This window comes from Mesocricetus auratus, unplaced genomic scaffold (genome assembly GCF_017639785.1).
Source record: "Mesocricetus auratus isolate SY011 unplaced genomic scaffold, BCM_Maur_2.0 Super-Scaffold_100676, whole genome shotgun sequence".
NCBI classification, from domain to species: domain Eukaryota; kingdom Metazoa; phylum Chordata; class Mammalia; order Rodentia; family Cricetidae; genus Mesocricetus; species Mesocricetus auratus.
The window spans coordinates 181,367,795-181,387,187 of NW_024429266.1; the positions used below are offsets into that span (position 1 = coordinate 181,367,795).

A 19,393-nucleotide genomic window follows, 5' to 3' on the forward strand; every position below is an offset into this window, starting at 1 on the left:
CTTTCATCTTTTGTTGTATTAATTAGATATTTCTTTTATTATTCCACTATTTCCATTGTTTCTTTGTTGGCTTACTATTCATAACTCTTTGTTGTGTAGTGAGTCTGCATCTTTAATTCATCAAATTTTTATTTTCAAAGAATATTGTATTACTTTATATATGAGTCTTATAGTCCTATATTGTTTTCTCCTGAGCATTGTACTTCTACATATTTTATTTTTCCATTTGTTAGAAACTCTTTACATTGCAATTTTTAATGAATCAATTGCATTTTTGAATTCTATTATTATTCCTTGACAATTTCATGTGCACACAAACCTTGGTCCTTTTTCAATTCCCTCATTATACTCTCCCGTTTCTCCACTCTCTCGCATAAAACTCTTTGTCTTCCCAACAAGGTCCCTCTTACTCTGACGTCTTCTGTTCTGTGTTTGACTCACAGGGTTCTGCTATGTGGCATAATCATGTCCCTCTGCCTGAAGGACTTCCTTAACTTTTCTTTGTCATGTGTGTCTTGCTGATGATGGATTCATTGTTAACATCATTCAAGAAGTTTTTATTTAATTTTCATTTTTGAGCAATCTTTTTCTGAGTGTAGAATTCCAGGTTGACAGCTTTTTTCCCCCTTATTACTATAGCACATTTGCTCCCCTTTGACTTGCTTACATTGTTTCCAGGATTAATTTGATGTTATCCTTTTCTTTGCTTTTCTGTACTTCTGTGTGGTTCTCCCTCTAGTCACTGTTAAGATTTTCCTCCTGAAACACTCTTAGGAGATTGTGATGTTCCTTGGTTTAGGTTTCTTTACATTTTTTTGTTGGGTGGGACTGCAGTTGTCCCTGGTGTAGGGCTGACCCAGTGACAAGGAACACATACACTATCCAGTATCAGGAGAGTCTCAACACCTTTGCTATGGCAAGTGGACCGACCAGGCACTGCATAAACATTTTTATTTTTTCCTTTTTCTTTTTGCCATGTTTTAAATTGAGCTATACATTTTTACCCCACTCTCCTTCCCTCCTCCCCTCTCACCCTCCACCTTCCCTCTGCCCCCACACTCCCAATTTACTCAGGAGATCTTGTCTATTTCCCCTTCCCATGTGGATCTATGTATGCCTCTCTTAGGGTCCTCTTTGTTACCTAGGTTCCCTGGGGTTGTGGACTGTATGCTGGTTATCCTTTGCTTTATGTCTAATATCCACTTATGAGTGAGTACATGTTTTATTTGTTTTTCTGGGTCTGGGTTACCTCATTCAGAATAGCCTGCAAATTTCAAGATGTCATTGTTTTTACCCCTGAGTAGTACTCCATTGTGTAAATGTACATTTTCCTTATCCATTCTTCAGTTGAGTGACATTTAGGTTGATTCCAGGTTCTGGCTATTATGAATAATGCTACTATGAACATAGGTGAGCAAATGACATTGTGGTGTGAGTGTGCATCCTTTGGGTATATGCCCAAAAGTTGTATTCCTGGGGTCTTTAGGTAGATTCATTCACAATTTTCTGAGAAACTGTCATATCGATTTCCAAAGTGGCTGTACAAGTTTGCACTCCCACCTCTCCAGCATAAGCTGTCATCAGTGTTTTTGATCTTGGCCTTCCCGACAGGTATAAGAGGGAATCTTGGAGCTGTTTTGATTAGCATTTCTTTGATGACTAAGGATGTTGAGCATTTCCTTAAGTGTCTTTTGGCCATTTGAGATTCCTGTGCTGACAGTTCTCTGTTTAGATCTGTACCTCATTTTTTATTGGATTACTTGGTCTTTTGGTGTTTAGTTTCTCGAGTTCTTTGTTTATTTTGGAGATCAGCCCCGTCAGATGTGGGGTTGGTGAAGATCTTTTCCCATCCTGTAGGGAACTGTTTTGACTTGTTGATCGTGTTCTTGGCTTTACAGAAGCTTCTCAGTTCCAGGAGGTTGGGCATTGTTAGTTTTAATCCTTTGAAATGGTTCTTTCCAGAATAGAGCTATACCACCTGAGTGTGCTCCGACTCAGCCATACCACCTGAGTGTTCCCAGGCTCAGTCATACCACCCGAGTGTGCCCGTTTCAGCCATACCACTCGAGTGTGCCCATCTCAGACATATGACCCGAGTGTGCCCAGCCATACCACCCGAGTGTGCCCGTCTCAGACATACCACCCGAGTGTGCCCAGCCTCAGCCATACCACCCGAGTGTGCCTGTCTCAAATGAATAGTTCTTTTCCTCACCTCAGGTCATTTTCTCTCTCCTGATTCAACTGCAAGGTTCTAGTGCTTCTGTAAATGCGGGTCTCTCTTTTATGGTTGCTCTTCACTGTGAATCTTTGTGACAACTTTGGCAGTAGGTGGAGGTCCATGTGGAGAAATCCCAGCATGTCAGACAGCTATAGTCTTGCCTTAGCCAATTATTATGGGCAAAGAATCAGAATGATTACCAAAGGAAAATTGGATTTTAGTTTGATAAAATCCCTGGCCTGTAATCCCAGTACTTGGAAAGCTATAGTCATGGGATTATGAACTTGAGAGCAGCCTGAACTACACAGCAAGATCTTGTCTCAAGTCTTTAATAAAAAGTCTTAAATTAGTATAATAATTTGAGAAGAACTAAGAATTATAGTCTGTGTTGAGGTTTCTGGGTATTTATCATTCAGTGATCTCCCTGCTGTTTCCACAAGTGATGTATTACTTAGACTGTCATTGATGCTCAGTGGGCAGTAAACCCAGCAGGCATTGATTCAAACTGCACAGTGCAGACAAAAAGCAGAGGACTGTACAACTGTGCAGTGCAGACAAAGCATGGACTGCACATCTGTACAGTGTAGACAAAGCATGGGCCGCACATCTGTACAGTGCAGACAAAGCATGGACCGCACATCTGTACAGTGCAGACAAAGCATGGACCACACATCTGTACAGTGCAGACAAAGCATGGACCGCACAACTGTACAGTGCAGACAAAGCATGGGTCACACAACTGTACAGTGCAGACAAAGCATGGGCCGCACATCTGTACAGTGCAGACAAAGCATGGGCCACACAACTGTGCAGTGCAGACAAAGCATGGGCCACACAACCGTGCAGTGCAGACAAAGCATGGGCCACACAACTGTGCAGTGCAGAGAAAACATGGGCCACACAACTGTACAGTGCAGACAAAGCATGAGACCACACAACTGTGCAGTGCAGACAAAGCATGGGTAACACAACTGTGCAGTGCAGACAAAGCATGGGTCACACAACTGTGCAGTGCAGACAAAGCATGGGCCACACAACTGTGCAGTGCAGACAAAGCATGGGTCCACACAACCGTGCAGTGCAGACAAAGCATGGGTCACACAACTGTGCAGTGCAGACAAAGCATGAGACCACACATCTGTACAGTGCAGACAAAGCATGGACTGCACATCTGTGCAGTGCAGACAAAGCATGGGTCACACAACTGTGCAGTGCAGACAAAGCATGGGCCACACAACTGTACAGTGCAGACAAAGCATGAGACCACACATCTGTACAGTGCAGACAAAGCATGGGTCACACATCTGTACAGTGCAGACAAAGCATGGGCCACACAACAGTGCAGTGCAGACAAAGCACAGGCCACACAACTGTACAGTGCAGACAAAGCACAGGCCACACAACTGTGCAGTGCAGACAAAGCATGGACCACACAACCGTGCAGTGCAGACAAAGCATGGACTGCACATCTGTACAGTGCAGACAAAGCATGGACTGCACATCTGTACAGTGCAGACAAAGCATGGGCCACACAACTGTGCAGTGCAGACAAAGCATGGACCACACAACCGTGCAGTGCAGACAAAGCATGGGGTCATATAACTTCCAGATAATTTGGCGCCTCCTGATCGCCGCTATGGTAACAGATAACTACATAATGAGACCTGCAGTTTGCATGCTCCCCGCCTCTGAGATTCTGATCAGCAGCGTGGGGTGGTACTGAGAGGAGATGAGTGTGGACCGTGAAGAGGAGGTTGCCAGGTAACGGGCATCCAATTGTCTCCCCACAGGTGCTTTCTTTATCCCCTACCTCATCTTCCTTTTTACCTGTGGCATTCCTGTCTTCTTCCTGGAGACAGCCCTCGGCCAGTACACCAGCCAGGGAGGCATCACGGCCTGGAGGAAGATCTGCCCCATCTTTGAGGGTGAGTAATTCTGTGTCCAATTCCAGGATCGTAAACTAGTTTCTTATAACCCATAACCATTACTGAGTGATGAACAGCACATCAGAGATTAAAACAGGGTCCCAAGTCTCCATATACTCAATTTCATTTGTGAGCTCTGTAGCTGAGATAGTTATGCTGCTCATCAAATAGAATGAAGAGAAATGGATGAGGGAGGCAAAGGCTTTGGATTAAACAGGTGTAATGCAATGTTATTTTATTGTATGTGTTTAAGTATATAATTATGATTTATTTTTAACAGGACATATTTAATCAATTAGAAAACATTTTAAAAGAGAATTTTATTTAAAATATATATTTTGTATTGCTGTTTTGCCTACGTATGTGTCTGTGTGAGGGTGTAGGGTCCCCTGTAATTGTAGTTACAGACAGTTGTGAACTGCTATGTGGGTGCTGGGAATTGAACCCAGTTCCTTTGGAAGAATAGTCAGATGCTAAGCCATCTCTCTAGCCCCTTAAAAAGAATTTTAAATGAGAAGAATATTTCATCAATTATTCTACCACCTTGACATTATGACTTAAAATTTTAGACCTTTTCATTTCATATTTTCTCTCCTTATAGTTAAGATTTTAATTTATGCTTTTATTTTGAAATAGTTATAGATTCACAGAGTGGTATAAAGATAGTACAGGGAAGTCCCATGTACCTTCATCCAGTTTTCCCCAATGATGACTTTGTACAGAACCACAGGATGTTAGCAAAACCCAGAAATTGACGTTGGCATCATCCACAGAACTTATTACTACTACCCCCTGTTCTGTGTGTATCATTTTAATTTTTATCAGATGATGATTTGTTTGACCCTCACTACCACCACCAAGTGGCTTCACCATACCCATCTCCAGCCTGTGGCTACTCCTTTCTCTGCCTCCATTCTGGAAAATTCTGTTCTCTTTTCTATTTCTGCCACCCTGAGAATGTCAGTATGAAGTGTTTTTGTGATTGGGTTTCACACTCAACGTGCTCTTCACATCCAGCAGGCTATCTAGGCTGTTTGTATACTGATAATTCATGTCTTCTTGGTTGGGTAGTATTCCGTGATAGTAATGTACATCTGCTCAGCCCTTTACTCATCAAGGGCTTCACTTTTCCTTTTCCTTTCTGTGGTGCTTATAATGCTTTGCCATGTAATATACATGATTTAGGGTCTGGTTTTCAGGTTTTTTTGTTTTTCATTTTCAAAACTGTGATCATTTGATGGTTTGTATACTCCCATCAATTGAACATATCATAATTTAGAAGTTCTTTGCATAAGGCATTGTGCTAATTTTCAATTACTTATAAAACTTTCATATTCTGCTGTCATCTCTGTTTATTTGGATAGCTCCCTTCTGCTTTGAAATGATTTGTTCAGAGACAAACTCCTGGAGTAGGATCAGTCGATTAAACAGATATGAAGTTGGTGATTCTCGACCTGGTTCATTAGGTTGTTCTGTGGCATCGCTAACTGACTGACAATGTCAAAGACATGAGCAAGTCTTTCCCCAAATGCCTGTGGTGCTCAGACTTGAACTCAGAACCTTATATGTGTTCTACCACTGAACTACACCCATAGCCCTGTAGAACATTCTAGTGTCTACACAAGTATGGAGACCACTGAGTTACAGCATTTGTAAAAACAAATAAAACTTCCCCAAGAGGCCTGGTATGGGTCAAATTTCTGTAATGCTAGCCCGCAGGAAATCGAGGCAGAAGATTGAGAGTATAAGACCAACCTAGGCTGTACAGCAAGTTTGAGGGCTCCTTTGACTATATGAAACATCACCAAGGTGTAGCTACTGAACGGTACCTTACTGTGATAGTTTACACCCCTGTAGCTATTAGAGATGATGGATGTTTTAAAGGTGTTCATCCAGTGTTTGTATTTTCTCCTGTGTAAAATGCCTGTCTCTGCTCTCATGGCTTTGTGTGTTTGTGTGTGTGTGTGTGTGTGTGTGTGTGTGTGTATGTATGTGTGTGTATGTGTGTGCATGGTGTGTGCACCTGTGTGCATGGTATGTTCCTGTGTGTGTGTGTGTGTGCATGGTGTGTGCACCTGTGTGCATGGTATGTTCCTGTGTGCATGGTATGTTCCTGTGTGTGTGTGTGTGTGTGTGTGTGTGTGTGTGGTCCAGCGGTCAGCCTCAGGTGTTCTTCCTCAGACACTGTCCACTATTTTTTTGAGACAGAGTCTCTCCCTGTCCTAGAACTTTCCAAATAGGCCAGTCTGGCCTTCCAGGGAGTCCTAAAGATCTGCCTGTCTGTGCCTCTCCAGATCTGGCATCAGAAACACACACCAATACATCTGGCTCTTTCCTTTTTAAACTCAGGTTCTATTATGAGGATTAAATTCAGGTTCTCATGCTGGCAAGGCAAACATTTTATTAGCTGGGTCATATCATCAGCCCTGATATTGCATTTTTACTTTAGAAATATGCCAGATTAACTCTGGGGAAATGAACTAATGTCATGGTAGAGTTTCTTTTATTTATTTTGAGATTGGGCCTCACTAGGTAGATCAGGCTGTCTTTGAACTTGTGGCAATCCAATTGCCTCTGCCTCTTGAATGCTGAGATTACAGGTATGTACCACTATGCCTAGCTCCAGCCTTATGTATTTAAATGGTAACTCAGAGTCTGATAAATATCAAAGTTCAGGTCTAACAGCAGAAGACAAGACAAGAGACCAACCCAGGAGACCACTGGAACTTAGAAACTCCACTCCTTCGGCCTGGAGGCTGGGTCTAGCACTTCTTGCTCTGGGACCTGATAGTGGCATGCAAGTCCCTTCCCTCACAGGGGCGGGTGGTATGTGAGCATTTTTGCACTGTCCTGGCCCAAAGCTTCAGTCCCCTCCCCAGGCATCGGCTATGCCTCACAGATAATCGTCAGTCTCCTCAATGTCTACTACATCGTTGTCCTGGCCTGGGCCCTCTTCTACCTCTTCAGCAGCTTCACCACCGACCTCCCCTGGGGAAGTTGCAGCCATGAGTGGAATACAGGTAAGATCACTGCAAATGGCCCACTCCCTTCTCCTGCTTGGCTGCTTTAACCAGGAGTGAGATTGTCACTGTTTCCTGGACTGCAATCTCTAGTTCACATTTTGGACTCATAATCTGTCAAATAGATTACAATGAGTTTATAGGAAGAGAAAGAGTGAGGGGCTGGGATGGAGCTCAGTGACAGACACATGACTGCTGTGGAAGGCCTCAGCTTCCTCATCCAACACTCCCCTCCCATGTGAGACTTCTTCAGCCTCACAAACAAAATGTCATGGACCTTAAACCTTGATGCATTCTATTTGTGTACTGTGCAAATAGAACTGGCTTCTTTTACTGTGTTCACTCACTTATTTGTTTCTATCTGAAATATGGCCTGTTTGATATGTCAATGCATTTATTTGTTTTTCATATCTGATATGATTTTAAGTTTTTCCAAACTTGCAATTTATCTGTGCTCAACTCAGTGAGGAGCTGTTTTAACCATTATCAATAAAATTTGCAACAGCAGCAGCTAACTTCTGTGTTTATAAAGCTCTGGGAGCAGCTTAGATCAATAGAACTGACGTATCGATAGATTCTGATGTGTTGAGAACCGTGGCAACAGCAAAGCTATCGAGGGCGGCACTTCTCAACAGCCTTGCCTATGAGGACGGACATGCTCTCTGTGCAGTCCCTGTGGCTGCTGAACACAGGACGTGGTGTCTGGGTGTCTGGGGAGCAGAACTGTGGAACTTTCACTTTAATGCCAGAAGGGCTCGATAGCACAGACGAAGAACATGCAGGCCGATGTTCTGCTTGGCTTCTTGTTGCTGCGTGTCTTGATCAGTGTGCAGGTATCTTTTAGTGCTTGTCCATGAGACCGTAAGGAGGAGTAATGGCAACCATGAATGCGTTCCTGTACAGAGAAGCCGTTGGTTATGAGCTGGAGTTTGAATCCCTGACTTGCCAGGTTTAGACTGGCTTTCATTACACCTTCAGAATCTGGCTTCTGCCTGGTTCTCCTAGCTCACCATGACAACCAGTGGCCTAGTGCCTCACAGTTACCTCTCAGGCAAGGCCTTGCCCATCTGTGGTACCACCCGCGTTCCACCATCGCTGTCAAGTGAAAAGTCAAATCTTAGAGGTGTGCTTCCCAACACCCCATGACTGCGATGGGCTCCTACCAAATGAACCGGTGGCCTCGCACTGACCTTTGGCCCTTCCTGGACATGTTTCTTCTTGCTGCTTACTGATGTCATTGGCCTATTAGCTGGAAAGACTATGAGGCAGAGAATGCCTTTTGTCCTAGCACAAACTGGCTACCTACCTTATAAGATGCCAAGAAATGCGGAGGGCCTGGAACTATGGGTCTGATCTAAACCCGGTGACTGGCAATGCATGAAAGCAAGGAGCCCCCTCATTTGGAGCTGTCACTGAGTGGCAAGGGTCACCCTGTCTCAGTTAGGGTCACTATTGCCATGATGAAGCACCGTGACCAAAATCACCTTGGGCAGGGAAGGTTTATTTGACCCACACTTCCGCATCACTGTTCATCACTGAAGGAAGTCAGGACAGGAACAAATGCAGGGAGGGAGCCTGGAGGCAGGAGCTGATGCAGAGGCCATTAACAGTGCTGCCCACTAACTTGCCCCTCATGACTTTCTCAGCCTGCTTTCTTATAGAACCCAGGACCACTAGTCTAGGGATGGAACCAACCACAATAGACTGGGCCCTCCCCCATTAATCACTATTTAAGAAAATGCTCCATAGCAGTGGTTCTCAACCTGTGGGCCGTGACCCCATTGGGGGCCTGTGTGTGTCACATTTCAGATATCCTGTGTATCAGATATTTACAATTCATAACAGTAGTAAAATTATAGTTATGAATTAGCAATGAAATAATTGTATGGTTGGGGGGTCACCACGACATGAGGAACTGTGTTAGAGGGTTGCAGCATTAGGAAGGTTAAGAACCTCTGCTCTGTAGGCTAGCCTACAACCCAATCTTAGGGAAGCATTTTCTCATTTGAGGCTCCTTCCCCTCTAATGACTCTAGGTTGTGTCAAATTGGCACAAAACCAGCCAGCACACGCACCGAGAGCAAAGTAGAAAGGAATCTAGAGAGAAGTCATCAGGCTTGGCAGCAAGCACCTTTACTCACGGAGCTATCTTTATGGCCCCCTAAATATCTGCCTTTGTATTCCCCAAGATTATACTGATGATAAGACATTTAAAAAGTGTCAGCATTATATAAAATTCCATAGTGACGCTCAGGTCATGAAGAGCCAACATTCATTTCCTCACACTGATATTTTCATTTACTATTCCACCAGTCCCTCCTATTAGTATCTTTGTTCTGGAGATCAGGGAAGTGATGCTTGTCACACTGCCACTCACCCAAGGCCACATAGCCAGTGCCCTGAGAGTCAGCATTCAAGCCAGTGCTCTCTGACCTTGTCCCTGCAGCCGTGTTCTTGGCCACTTTGCTATGTGACTTTCTTAGAAGGTGTCCTTACCATCCCTCCAAGGCTGTGGCTCCGCCTGGGACAGTTCCCCGGGGATAGATTATATTTTGAATCACCTGGCACACAGAGCCTCTTCCCAAGTGCCGTTGGCCCACACAGACAAACGGTGGAAAGTCCACAGTGGGAGCGTGTGAGAGGTGAGGTCGTCTTGTGGAAGGCCGCTACATGGGAGAAAGTGTGGCTTGCAGGGTTCTAGCCCAGGGCCTTCTGATCACCTTACTTAGATCCTGTTTTCTTTGGTCATACCCGGCGTTGGCTGATGAACTAACTCTCTCCTTCCTCCCTGGGGTTCATGGGTAGAAAACTGTGTGGAGTTCCAGAAGACCAATGATTCCCTGAATGTGACTTCCGAGAATGCCACCTCCCCTGTCATCGAGTTCTGGGAGTAAGTGAGGCCCCTCTTCCTTGTGGATGTGGCTGTGCATTCCAAAGAGGGGCCTGGGCTGGGGATTTCCCTGGGCAGCACCTGTCTCACTTAATCCTATAGTACCTTTACTATGGTTAGTGCAGGAATGTTCTTAGATGAGCTTTGTAAGTCTCATGTCAGAGGGTGTCCATATATGTGCACTATACTAACCACCTTCCCCTCTGGCTGAAGGTGCTGCATCTCATCCAGGTCCTATCCCTGAATGCCATTCACCCAAGGCTTTATCCCTGACATCAAGCATCCTCAGAAGGATGAGAAAATTTATGTCTGCACCCCTCCCCCATGCTCAGTGAACACTCCAAGCAAACTGAACTGAGCACAGTGTGTTAGTCACACTTTAGGTCTGTCGCCACCTCTGCAGAGGAGAGCATCACAGGTCTTTAGACAAGAGCTTGGAGGTGTCACTCCACTGCCCACACATGAACCCTTGGGGCTGGGGGGGTTGCCTAGCATGTTTATGGCTCTGGGTTCTATCCCCTACACAGAAAAAAATCCCACACAAAATAAATAAAAACCAACAACACAGAAGGGAGGGAGAGGAAGGAAGGAATGAAAGGCAAGAGAAAGGCCAGGGTACACCTTCTCTCTTAGGAGGCGAGTCCTGAAGCTCTCAGATGGCATCCAGCACCTGGGGATGCTGCGCTGGGAGCTGGTCCTGTGTCTCCTGCTCGCCTGGATCATCTGCTACTTCTGCATCTGGAAGGGGGTCAAGTCCACGGGCAAGGTCTGTGCTGGCAAGCGCTGTCACCCTCCCATCCCAGGACAGCCTGCTTTCCCTAGGGGCTGTCACCCTTGGTTTAGCCTACTCAAGACAGGAGGGAATGACAACAGCAGCTTCTGTGGCTTCCTTCCTTGATTCTGTGCCCCCCCCCCCCGTGCACTCCCGGGAGATGGATGGAAGGAGAGAGGGAGGAGGGGCAGCACCAGAGGAACTCCAGTTTCGCAGTCTACAGTGGGTGGGAGCATCTTGCAGATCTAACAGTCATGGGTCTCCATTTCATAAGGTAGTTCAGTGGATAGAAAATGCTGTTAGACTGTCCACCTCTCATGATTCTCAGCCAGTTCCAGAATGTTGGCCTTTCTTTGTCCTAGAGTCTGAAGCGGAGTGTGTGTGTGTGTGTGTGTGTGTGTGTGTGTGTGTGTGTGTGTGTGTAAGCTCTTCTGGACTCCTGCCCCTCAGTCTTCTTTCCTAATTTGCGCCCCCACCAAGGGATCACAAGGCACAGACATTTGCATACCAGACACCATTGCTCTAGTTGTAAGCACTTGTGTGGGCAAACGCTTTGGTTCACCCTGCCACTCCACAAATACTGAGTAGCATGGAGGGTGGGGCTGGAGGGAAGGATCGGTGAGTTGTGGTCCAAGGCTTGGAGAGATGGAGCTGAACAGCTGCGAGGCTGCAGGAAGGGCAGGAGGGGAAATCCCTTTTGTGCAGGCTGGGAGCTCCTGTGTCAGGCCTCTCCCCGCTGCTAGGGGGTTCCAGCACGCTCCTTACGTCCTTACTCTGTCCTTCTTTCTCCCCTGCCTTGACCAGGTGGTGTATTTCACAGCCACGTTCCCTTATCTCATGCTGGTGGTCCTGTTGATTCGAGGAGTGACGCTGCCTGGGGCAGCCCAAGGAATTCAGTTTTATCTGTACCCTGACATCACACGTCTGTGGGACCCCCAGGTGAGAAGTTATTACAGGGCCACCACATGGTTCTGAGGTGCTTGACCTGTATGGAATACCTCAGCTCCTGGATGGCCCCCCAAATATCTGTGGTGACGGTGGTTAGTGCGTGTGGGGTACCTCCAGCAATTGCTTGTGGTCATCCAGTGCCTGCCACTGTTTTCTCTTGGGAACCCAGGGGGCTTGGGGTCCTGGAAATAATCCTTGGGCCTGCAAATATCACTAAGCATTTTTACTACCTCCTCATTCTCAAACTCCACAGTTCCCTCTGAGCTTCCCGTCTTGTCTCGCCCCCCTCAGCCTGCTGCCCCTTTGCCCTGTGGTGCCCTCTCTCTGGCCAAGTGACCTGGCCCTCAGCCTTTGCTTCCAGTTCCCCCACAGCAGCTGGGGCTGGTGTCAAATTTCCTGTCAGTTGTCTCTTTTCCTTTGCTGTCCATGCTCTCTCACCCCGCTGCCTATGACTTCACCGCGTGCCCTGGAGGTTTGTGCTGCCTTACAGTGAGGGAGTATGAAGTGCCTGATTGTGAAGCGCCTGCTCCTGACAGGTGTCCTCTTGGCAGCCATTCTGAAGGCTGGCCAAGCAGCAGGGACATGGAGGCTACTACCCAGTTTAACATGTTGCCTGTGCTGCCTTGGCTCAGAGGGAGTGTGTCTAGGTTGTCGATACTCCTCCTGGTTTTCGGGAACTCTCTGTATCAGTACGAGGACCCCCAGGGGACATGAGGACACGTGGCTCCCAGCACCTAAAGACTGCTGAATTGCCTTCCCTCCAAACAGTTAAAAAGAACAGGGTGCGGGTCCTATCTGCGAAGCCTCGGGAAGACAGCAAGGCAAGGGATGGGTGCAGGGTTCCAAGTCCCCGCTGACCTGAGGCAGCAGTTCTTTTTTGTTCAGAATTGGGTCGATCCAGAACTGACCATTCCCAAGTCTGCAGACTCATCTGGGGGAAATTGCAAATCTTCTCAGGGCAGCCATGGCTCCCAGCAGCCGGTTCACCCTGGCCAGAATTTCCTCACAAACTCCAGCAGCCTCGGGCCTGAGTCTTCCTGTGGGATGTGAGTCTTTTCTTCTCTTCCCTGGTTTCTCACAAACCACAGAGATGCAGGCTATGACCAGTCGCATGGGGCAATGGGAGCCAAGCTACAGGACCAGAGCTGTAGAAGCTTCTGGGACTCTGGAGCCTGACCAGCAAAGCTGCTGCACTGTGCAGACAGGCAGACCACAGGCCCAGGCATACGAAGTATTTAAGTGATGTTTCTGTTGCATGATTTGGAAACCTTTTGCCTTTACCTGGACCCAGAGGGTTATGATGGGTAGTGGACAGTAAGCAGGATGCTTGGGGCTGTAGTGTAGGCAGGCTAAGTAAAGTCAGACTTGGATTCACCTTGCAGAAGGGACCCCTTGATGTTCTATAACAACAGGTAGGCTGAAAGACCAAAGGAGCCCAATATGTGTGGCTTTGCCCTAACCAACTGTTATGTCTCTGGCACTACTAAGAGGTTTGCATGTCTTTTTTCAGCTAATTCTCATGGCATATTAACAAGATACTCCTGTGTTATAGATAGAACAACAGGCCTAGAGGCCATTAAGGTTTTGTGGTATTGGAGATGACTGCAGGGCACCACCGTGTGCCAGGCCAGCTCTCAACCCCTGGGTTTTAAGACTGTCTGTCTTCACTGCCGCAGCTGGAAGCAGGTCTGGTTGTCAGCAAATCCTACAGACCTGGTCTCTTCTGGAAGGCAAGGTATCTGCTCACCCTGGCTTCTTGTGCAAACTCCTTCACCGAAAACTACTGAGCTACATTTCTGTGCCAGGCCCATTCTAGGTGCAGATAAGTTTCTAGAATCCTTGTCTGAGTGTGAGCCAGGAAACCTTCAACTCCGGGGGTTAATGAAGCTGTGTCTGGATTGCCTCAGAGAGAAAGGCTTGCTGAATGCTGAGCTCCTGTTGCCATCCGATCCCCGGGCAGCTATAGGCTGCACAGGGAACTTGCTTGTTCCCTAGGCTTTGTGGTTGTGGGCAGGGAGCAGTTTCAAGGGCAGCTAGGTTGTAGTCCCATGTTGTCATCTATGAGCTGAGCAGTGCCTGCAGGGTGGGACATCCTGCTAGGCCCTAATTGAATGTAGTTGGCACTCCTTGGGAAGGGTGATAATTCCAACTGGTGTTTGCCTGGCACTTGAGAAAGGTACAGAATCCCCACTAGGTAACACAAAGACTAAAGGCATCCCTCCCGCCAAGAGCAGGGGAGGAAAGCCAGGGGAGACTGCTGGGTTCCTCTCTCATTTCCTCTCTCTGCCAGGCTTGCTGTGTGCTGGCCGGGTTCCCGCCTTTCCCCGGCTCCAGGGCGCATGCTGAGAGCTGGCTCTTAGGAACACAGCACCTGCTTTTTCGCACCATGTGTCTCTCCCTCATTGCAACCTCTTGTTCTGCTGAACTTCAGCTGATGAGGAAGGGCAGGCAGTGGAGATAGATTGTCTGAAGAGCCCTGTGGAAACTTTTAACTCCCACATGTTGCAACTCTTATGAAGTGTGTGTTGTAACCATGGATCAAAACGAATTCTTTTTTTTTTTTTTGAACAGGGTTCTCTGTGTAGCCCTGGCTGTCCTGGAACTCACTCTGTAGACCAGGCTGGCCTCAAACTCACAGAGATCCCCCTGCCTCTGCCTCCTGAGTGCTGGGATTAAAGGTGAGCACCGCTGCTGCTGCACCACCACCCAGCAAAACTAGTTCTTCATTTTGGTGTTGTCTATGGAGAGCTGAAGCAAAGCTGCTCACTCGTGCTTACCTCCCGTCAGGCACAAGGCTCAGTGCCTGTCATGGTTGAATTGTGTTAATCACCAAATGCATCCTGAGTCAGGTATTGGCCTCATTTTATAGATGGAGACGTGAAAGCTTAGGAAACTGAAGAGAGTTGTTGAGAAGCAGAAGCTAGTACCTGAGAGGGGTAGGTCTGGTCTTGAGTATTCATTTAGAGTCTGCTACCTACCCTTCATCCTTGATATGTCTGTCTGTCTGTCTGTCTGTCTGTCTGTCTGTCTGTCTGCCTGTCTGTCTCCTCTCCTCAGATAGCCTGGGCTGGCCTAGAACTTGCTTTGTAGTTAAGGATGACCTTGAACTCCCGATTCTTCTGTCTCTACTTCCCAAGTGCTGGGATTACAAGGTGGGCACCATCATGACCATCTGAAAACCTATAGATTATCTGAGTTCTAAGGACTGCTTCTTTTTCTATTACTCTAGGGTAGGGAATTAACATTTATTTGTGCATTAGGCATTTTGAATATATTATTTTATTTGTTATTGGACTGATTTTTCTGATGAGAACAGATGGTTCAGTGAGGTTAAATCAAGTGTCAGTAAAGAATGGAGCCTACGTCTGTTTGACCATGGTGGTCCCATGGTAAGCCATTGCCCTCCTAAGAGCAGCATACATTTGTCCACAAATATAGAGGTTGAAGACATCATTCCTGGATCTGCTCTCTTCCTCTCTCCCCCAAAGGCCTCTTTTTGCCCACACTCCACTAAGTGCTTTTCATACTTTTTTTCTGGGTCAATCTTCTGGCCCAGTGGGAGACACATCAGAGTTTTGTTCTGAAACCCAGGGTGCCTGGAATGATGGGGGAGTGGGTCGCCTGTGGTGGGGAACAGAGCTACTCGCTCTGTGTGTTCCCGAAGCCTCCCCACCACTCCATCCTGTTCCATTCCCCTACCCCAGCAGGCTTGATGCGCTGCAGCTGCACAGAGCTGGGGCTGCCAAGTTCACAGCCAGAGGGCTGTCGTCAAAGGCCACATCTAACCCTTGAGCTCTGAACTCTCGCCCTCCTGTGTGGCAGCTTCTCTGTTCTCATTAACCTCTCTCCTGACATGGCCCGTTCTGCCCCCCTGTCTCCAACCCCTGCTAGGCCAGGCAAACAGCCAAGTCATGGCTTCTCTTAAGACTTCTTCCCAAATCCAAGCTCACAAATATGCACTGTGACAGGAGGGAGCCACCGCCTGCCTAGGGGCCATCATGGTGTCTCTGTAGGCACACGGGGCGCCCTTGTGACACAGAGCCAACGCATTGTGAAGCATGGGGCAAAAGTCCAAGGCTAGTTTCAGGCTGTACAACTATGACCTGAGTGGCCTATTTGGGAGAAAGCAGCTGGCATCACGACAGCTATCCCATTAACTTAGTCCTCTCACCTCCAGCCCAGGACACCCTCTCTGTCCGGACTCAGTGTCCCTTGCTTCAGTGCCCTGCTTGTTAAGTGGCCCAGACCCGATAGAGTCAGGAAAGAAAAGGACAGAACAATATGATAGGCCACTGTGTTTCCCTGAGATGATTAGGACACCTTTAGGATAGCAGAGGACCTGGAACATCTTGAAGGAACATCCTCACGGTCCTTGTGGTCTCCTTGACCCTACCCTCTGCTTGTCCAGCTGCTCTGAAAGGCTTGGTCCCATCACTCCTCCCCATTGCAATTTCTGCTTATGGTTATCTGGTGCCTTCTACTGTTGTCTGGTTAGCTCTAGCCCTTCCCCTACCCTGGACTGTGCTTCCTGCTGCTAGCTTTTCCCTGGAGGGGCTTCTCAGGGAGCAGAGAGGACAGATGGCTGCAGATGCTCTCCCTTTCCTCTGCCATCTCTCTGTTTGGTCCCTATGCATGTAGGGACAGAACTGTAATAAGAGAAAGGGTAACTGGTTTCCATCCAATGCCATTTCTCAAGGACTATATGACAGTGATCCCATAGCTGACTGTTGGTATTGTCAGAGAGCTTTGGAAAAGCTCTGGGTTCTCCTCTAGCCTGTGGGACTTAGTGTCTCAGCTGTGGATGTCGGCTGAGGAGCAGGACTGATTCTATGTGGTCAGCTGCCCTTGGGTCCCCTAGAGCCCATCCTGTGGAGGAAGATGGGCACTTGAGTAAGACCAGTGATCAGAAAGTGGAGGGTGGGGTGAGGGTAGAGCTGGGAGAGTGAGGGTGCTGGTTGTGGTTAGGAAATTAGGGAGGGGCAGGAAGGGACTGGGGAGCTGTGGGGCCAGAAGGAGCAGTGGAGGTTGTGATCTATGGAAGGAATTGATGGGAGGTAAGAGGGCTGTGGCCTCTGGAGTCCACCTCCTGCAACCCTGCAGAATGACTTAGCCCTGAGCCTTGATGTTCTTTCTCATTGGGATATTATTCTAGCTGTTAGATCTAAATCACAGCATGTAAGTCTGGGTCAGCCAGCTGAGATAACAGTGACAGCCACACTGAGGCTTAGTGGGGGAAATGCTGGCTTTCCACTTCATCCTCTGGACACCTGTGAGTGGAGGACTATTCTCTTCTCTTCTAAGACATAAAGGATTGTGGAACAGAGATACAGGCTTGAAACGGCTTTGGTATTACGGACCCTCATCCCTGGAAATGCCTTCATTGCTGCTCACATGCTGTGAGACCTGAGACAGGAGGACACAGGGCAGAGCTGAGCAAGGGCTTTATATCCATGACTGAATGAATACCTGATCCCAGGCTCTAGGTCTAGAGCATCCTCCAATCCTCCCCACCACGTGTCTGTTAGTCCTCTTTGAATTCCCAGCATCTGTTTCATCCTGTGGCATCCCCAAGAAATCCATTTAGGGGCCCAAGATGGAGAGCCACTAGGTGAGCTGTGGGAACAGGTCTGCCACCACGGCTAGCCAGGGCCTGGGGCAAGCCTGTGTTCTCCCATGGAGACTCCCATGGGCTTCCGTACTGTTCAGCTTCCCCCTTTCCCTTGTGTAGGTGTGGATGGATGCGGGCACCCAGATCTTCTTCTCCTTTGCCATCTGTCTGGGGTGCCTCACGGCCCTGGGCAGCTACAACAAGTACCACAACAACTGCTACAGGTGACTCTCGCCTCTCGCCAACCTAGATCAGGGTGGACCTCACTAGCTCACGCACCTGGTCCGTCTGCATCCTGTCTTAGTACCCCAAGGCTATGGAAAAGTCATAGAAGTCAGCTGCAGGATGGGCAGAGGATTGCTTTTCAAAGGGTAGGACAGATGTGATTGGCTGGAAGACCACATGAGGTATACAATCTTCTCTGGCTTTTATTAGGAGGCTCGTAGGTGTAAGACAGCTATGTCAGCAAGGCTAGAAAGTTATTACTAATTTTGTGCAATGGTGACCCTGTCTTGGTGACTCTACCTGGCAAATGATGTGTCCTTATACAGTCTCATTTCATTGCCTAGGCCTACCTCCCAGACACCCCTCTTCACTTTAGGATCTCTGTCTCGTGCCTACCTAGTTCATACTCAAGCCAGTTTTAATATTATCTGAAATATTGCCAAGAATTCTATTGTGCATTTCAAGATCAAAGTGAGATGTCTAAGAATTATTTATTCCTTGTAATTATCTATATCCAAACCATGTGGGCTCCCATCAGAGTGGCTGTGTCCCTAGATGTGTAGTCGTAGTGTATCAGGGTGGAGGTGATGGAGCCCCCGGAATGTTCCGTGTTTTCCTTCCACACGGCAGTGTTCTTTCAGGACCACCATGGTTTATTCCACATATGAGCTGGCTGGGGGCCGAAGGGGCTGGAGGAGGGGTGCACTTGAGCAGTCTGAATTCTGCCAGGGAGCCCCGTCCTTGGCCTCTGCAATGGTGGGAGAGGCTGTATTCCCCAGGGTTTCAGTAGCTGCTGGGCAGGAAGCCCAGACCTTTGGCGTTCTCCGAACCCAGCCCGATGCCTCCTTCTCCCACTGCACCCACAGGGACTGCATCGCCCTTTGCATCCTCAACAGCAGCACCAGCTTCGTGGCCGGCTTTGCCATCTTCTCCATCCTGGGCTTCATGTCTCAGGAGCAGGGCGTGCCCATATCCGAGGTTGCTGAGTCAGGTGAGTGTTCTGGGGAGGCTGAGGACAGGTAGACCTTCGGCAACCGGGATCCAGAGTTAATGCTGAAAACATTTCCAATTTTGAAGCATTTCAAATATTTAAAGTAGGGAAACCTAACTATATGGGTCCACATAAATATCCCCAAACAACAACAACAACAACAACAAAAGCCCCAAGCAATGTTGATAAAGGACACTGAAGCAGTGTGTGGCACACGCTATGCACAGCGTCTGGTTTGTGCCATGAGGTGTAAACCATGTGAAACTGATACCAACACTGCCTGTTCTAGTGTGGGAGCTGGGTCCAAGGTCACAGGGTATCCTTGGTGTTTTGGAGGAAGCTTCCTGTGGCTTAACCAGGCTTTGGCAGGGGAATTTGTTTCTGCCATTACAATCAGCTTAGAGAATGTGTCAGTGAGTTCTCTTGATTCTGGTTCACTCACGATGGGGATAGAAAAGGCTTCAGGGTAGCCAGTGAATTACAGGCCCAGACCAAATCTAGCCCTGGATATTTCCTTTACTATAATTGTCAACACAGTAAAGCCACCACCCTTCCCTGCCCTAGTTTTCAGCAGGCCCCTCCCATCTTATCGAACTTTCCTTCAGATCAGCGTCATGGATTTGTTTGGCCTGCTGGCTTCTGGACCTCACTCTTAGCTTGAGACCCTTGGTTTGAGGCAGTAGATCCGAGTGTCTATAGAGCCATTGCTAGACCCAAGTTTCTCTATTGCTAGGGTCTCTATGTTCTCTTCTTGCCCTAATATGGTGGGGTGGTGCCATGGACATGGGGACCCAGAT

General features: G+C 47.7%; 1 protein-coding gene across 1 annotated transcript in view; it reads left to right on the forward strand.

The window, feature by feature from the left end:
* Positions 1–19,393, forward strand: part of Slc6a13 (solute carrier family 6 member 13) — a 36,698-nt gene that overhangs the window by 13,473 nt on the left and 3,832 nt on the right. Inside the window, exons 3-9 of the mRNA XM_005066041.4 lie at positions 4,009–4,143; positions 7,023–7,163; positions 9,968–10,052; positions 10,686–10,818; positions 11,629–11,763; positions 17,501–17,604; positions 18,472–18,596. Coding sequence (XP_005066098.1) covers positions 4,009–4,143; positions 7,023–7,163; positions 9,968–10,052; positions 10,686–10,818; positions 11,629–11,763; positions 17,501–17,604; positions 18,472–18,596 — 858 coding nt within the window. The remainder of the gene's footprint in view (positions 1–4,008; positions 4,144–7,022; positions 7,164–9,967; positions 10,053–10,685; positions 10,819–11,628; positions 11,764–17,500; positions 17,605–18,471; positions 18,597–19,393) is intronic.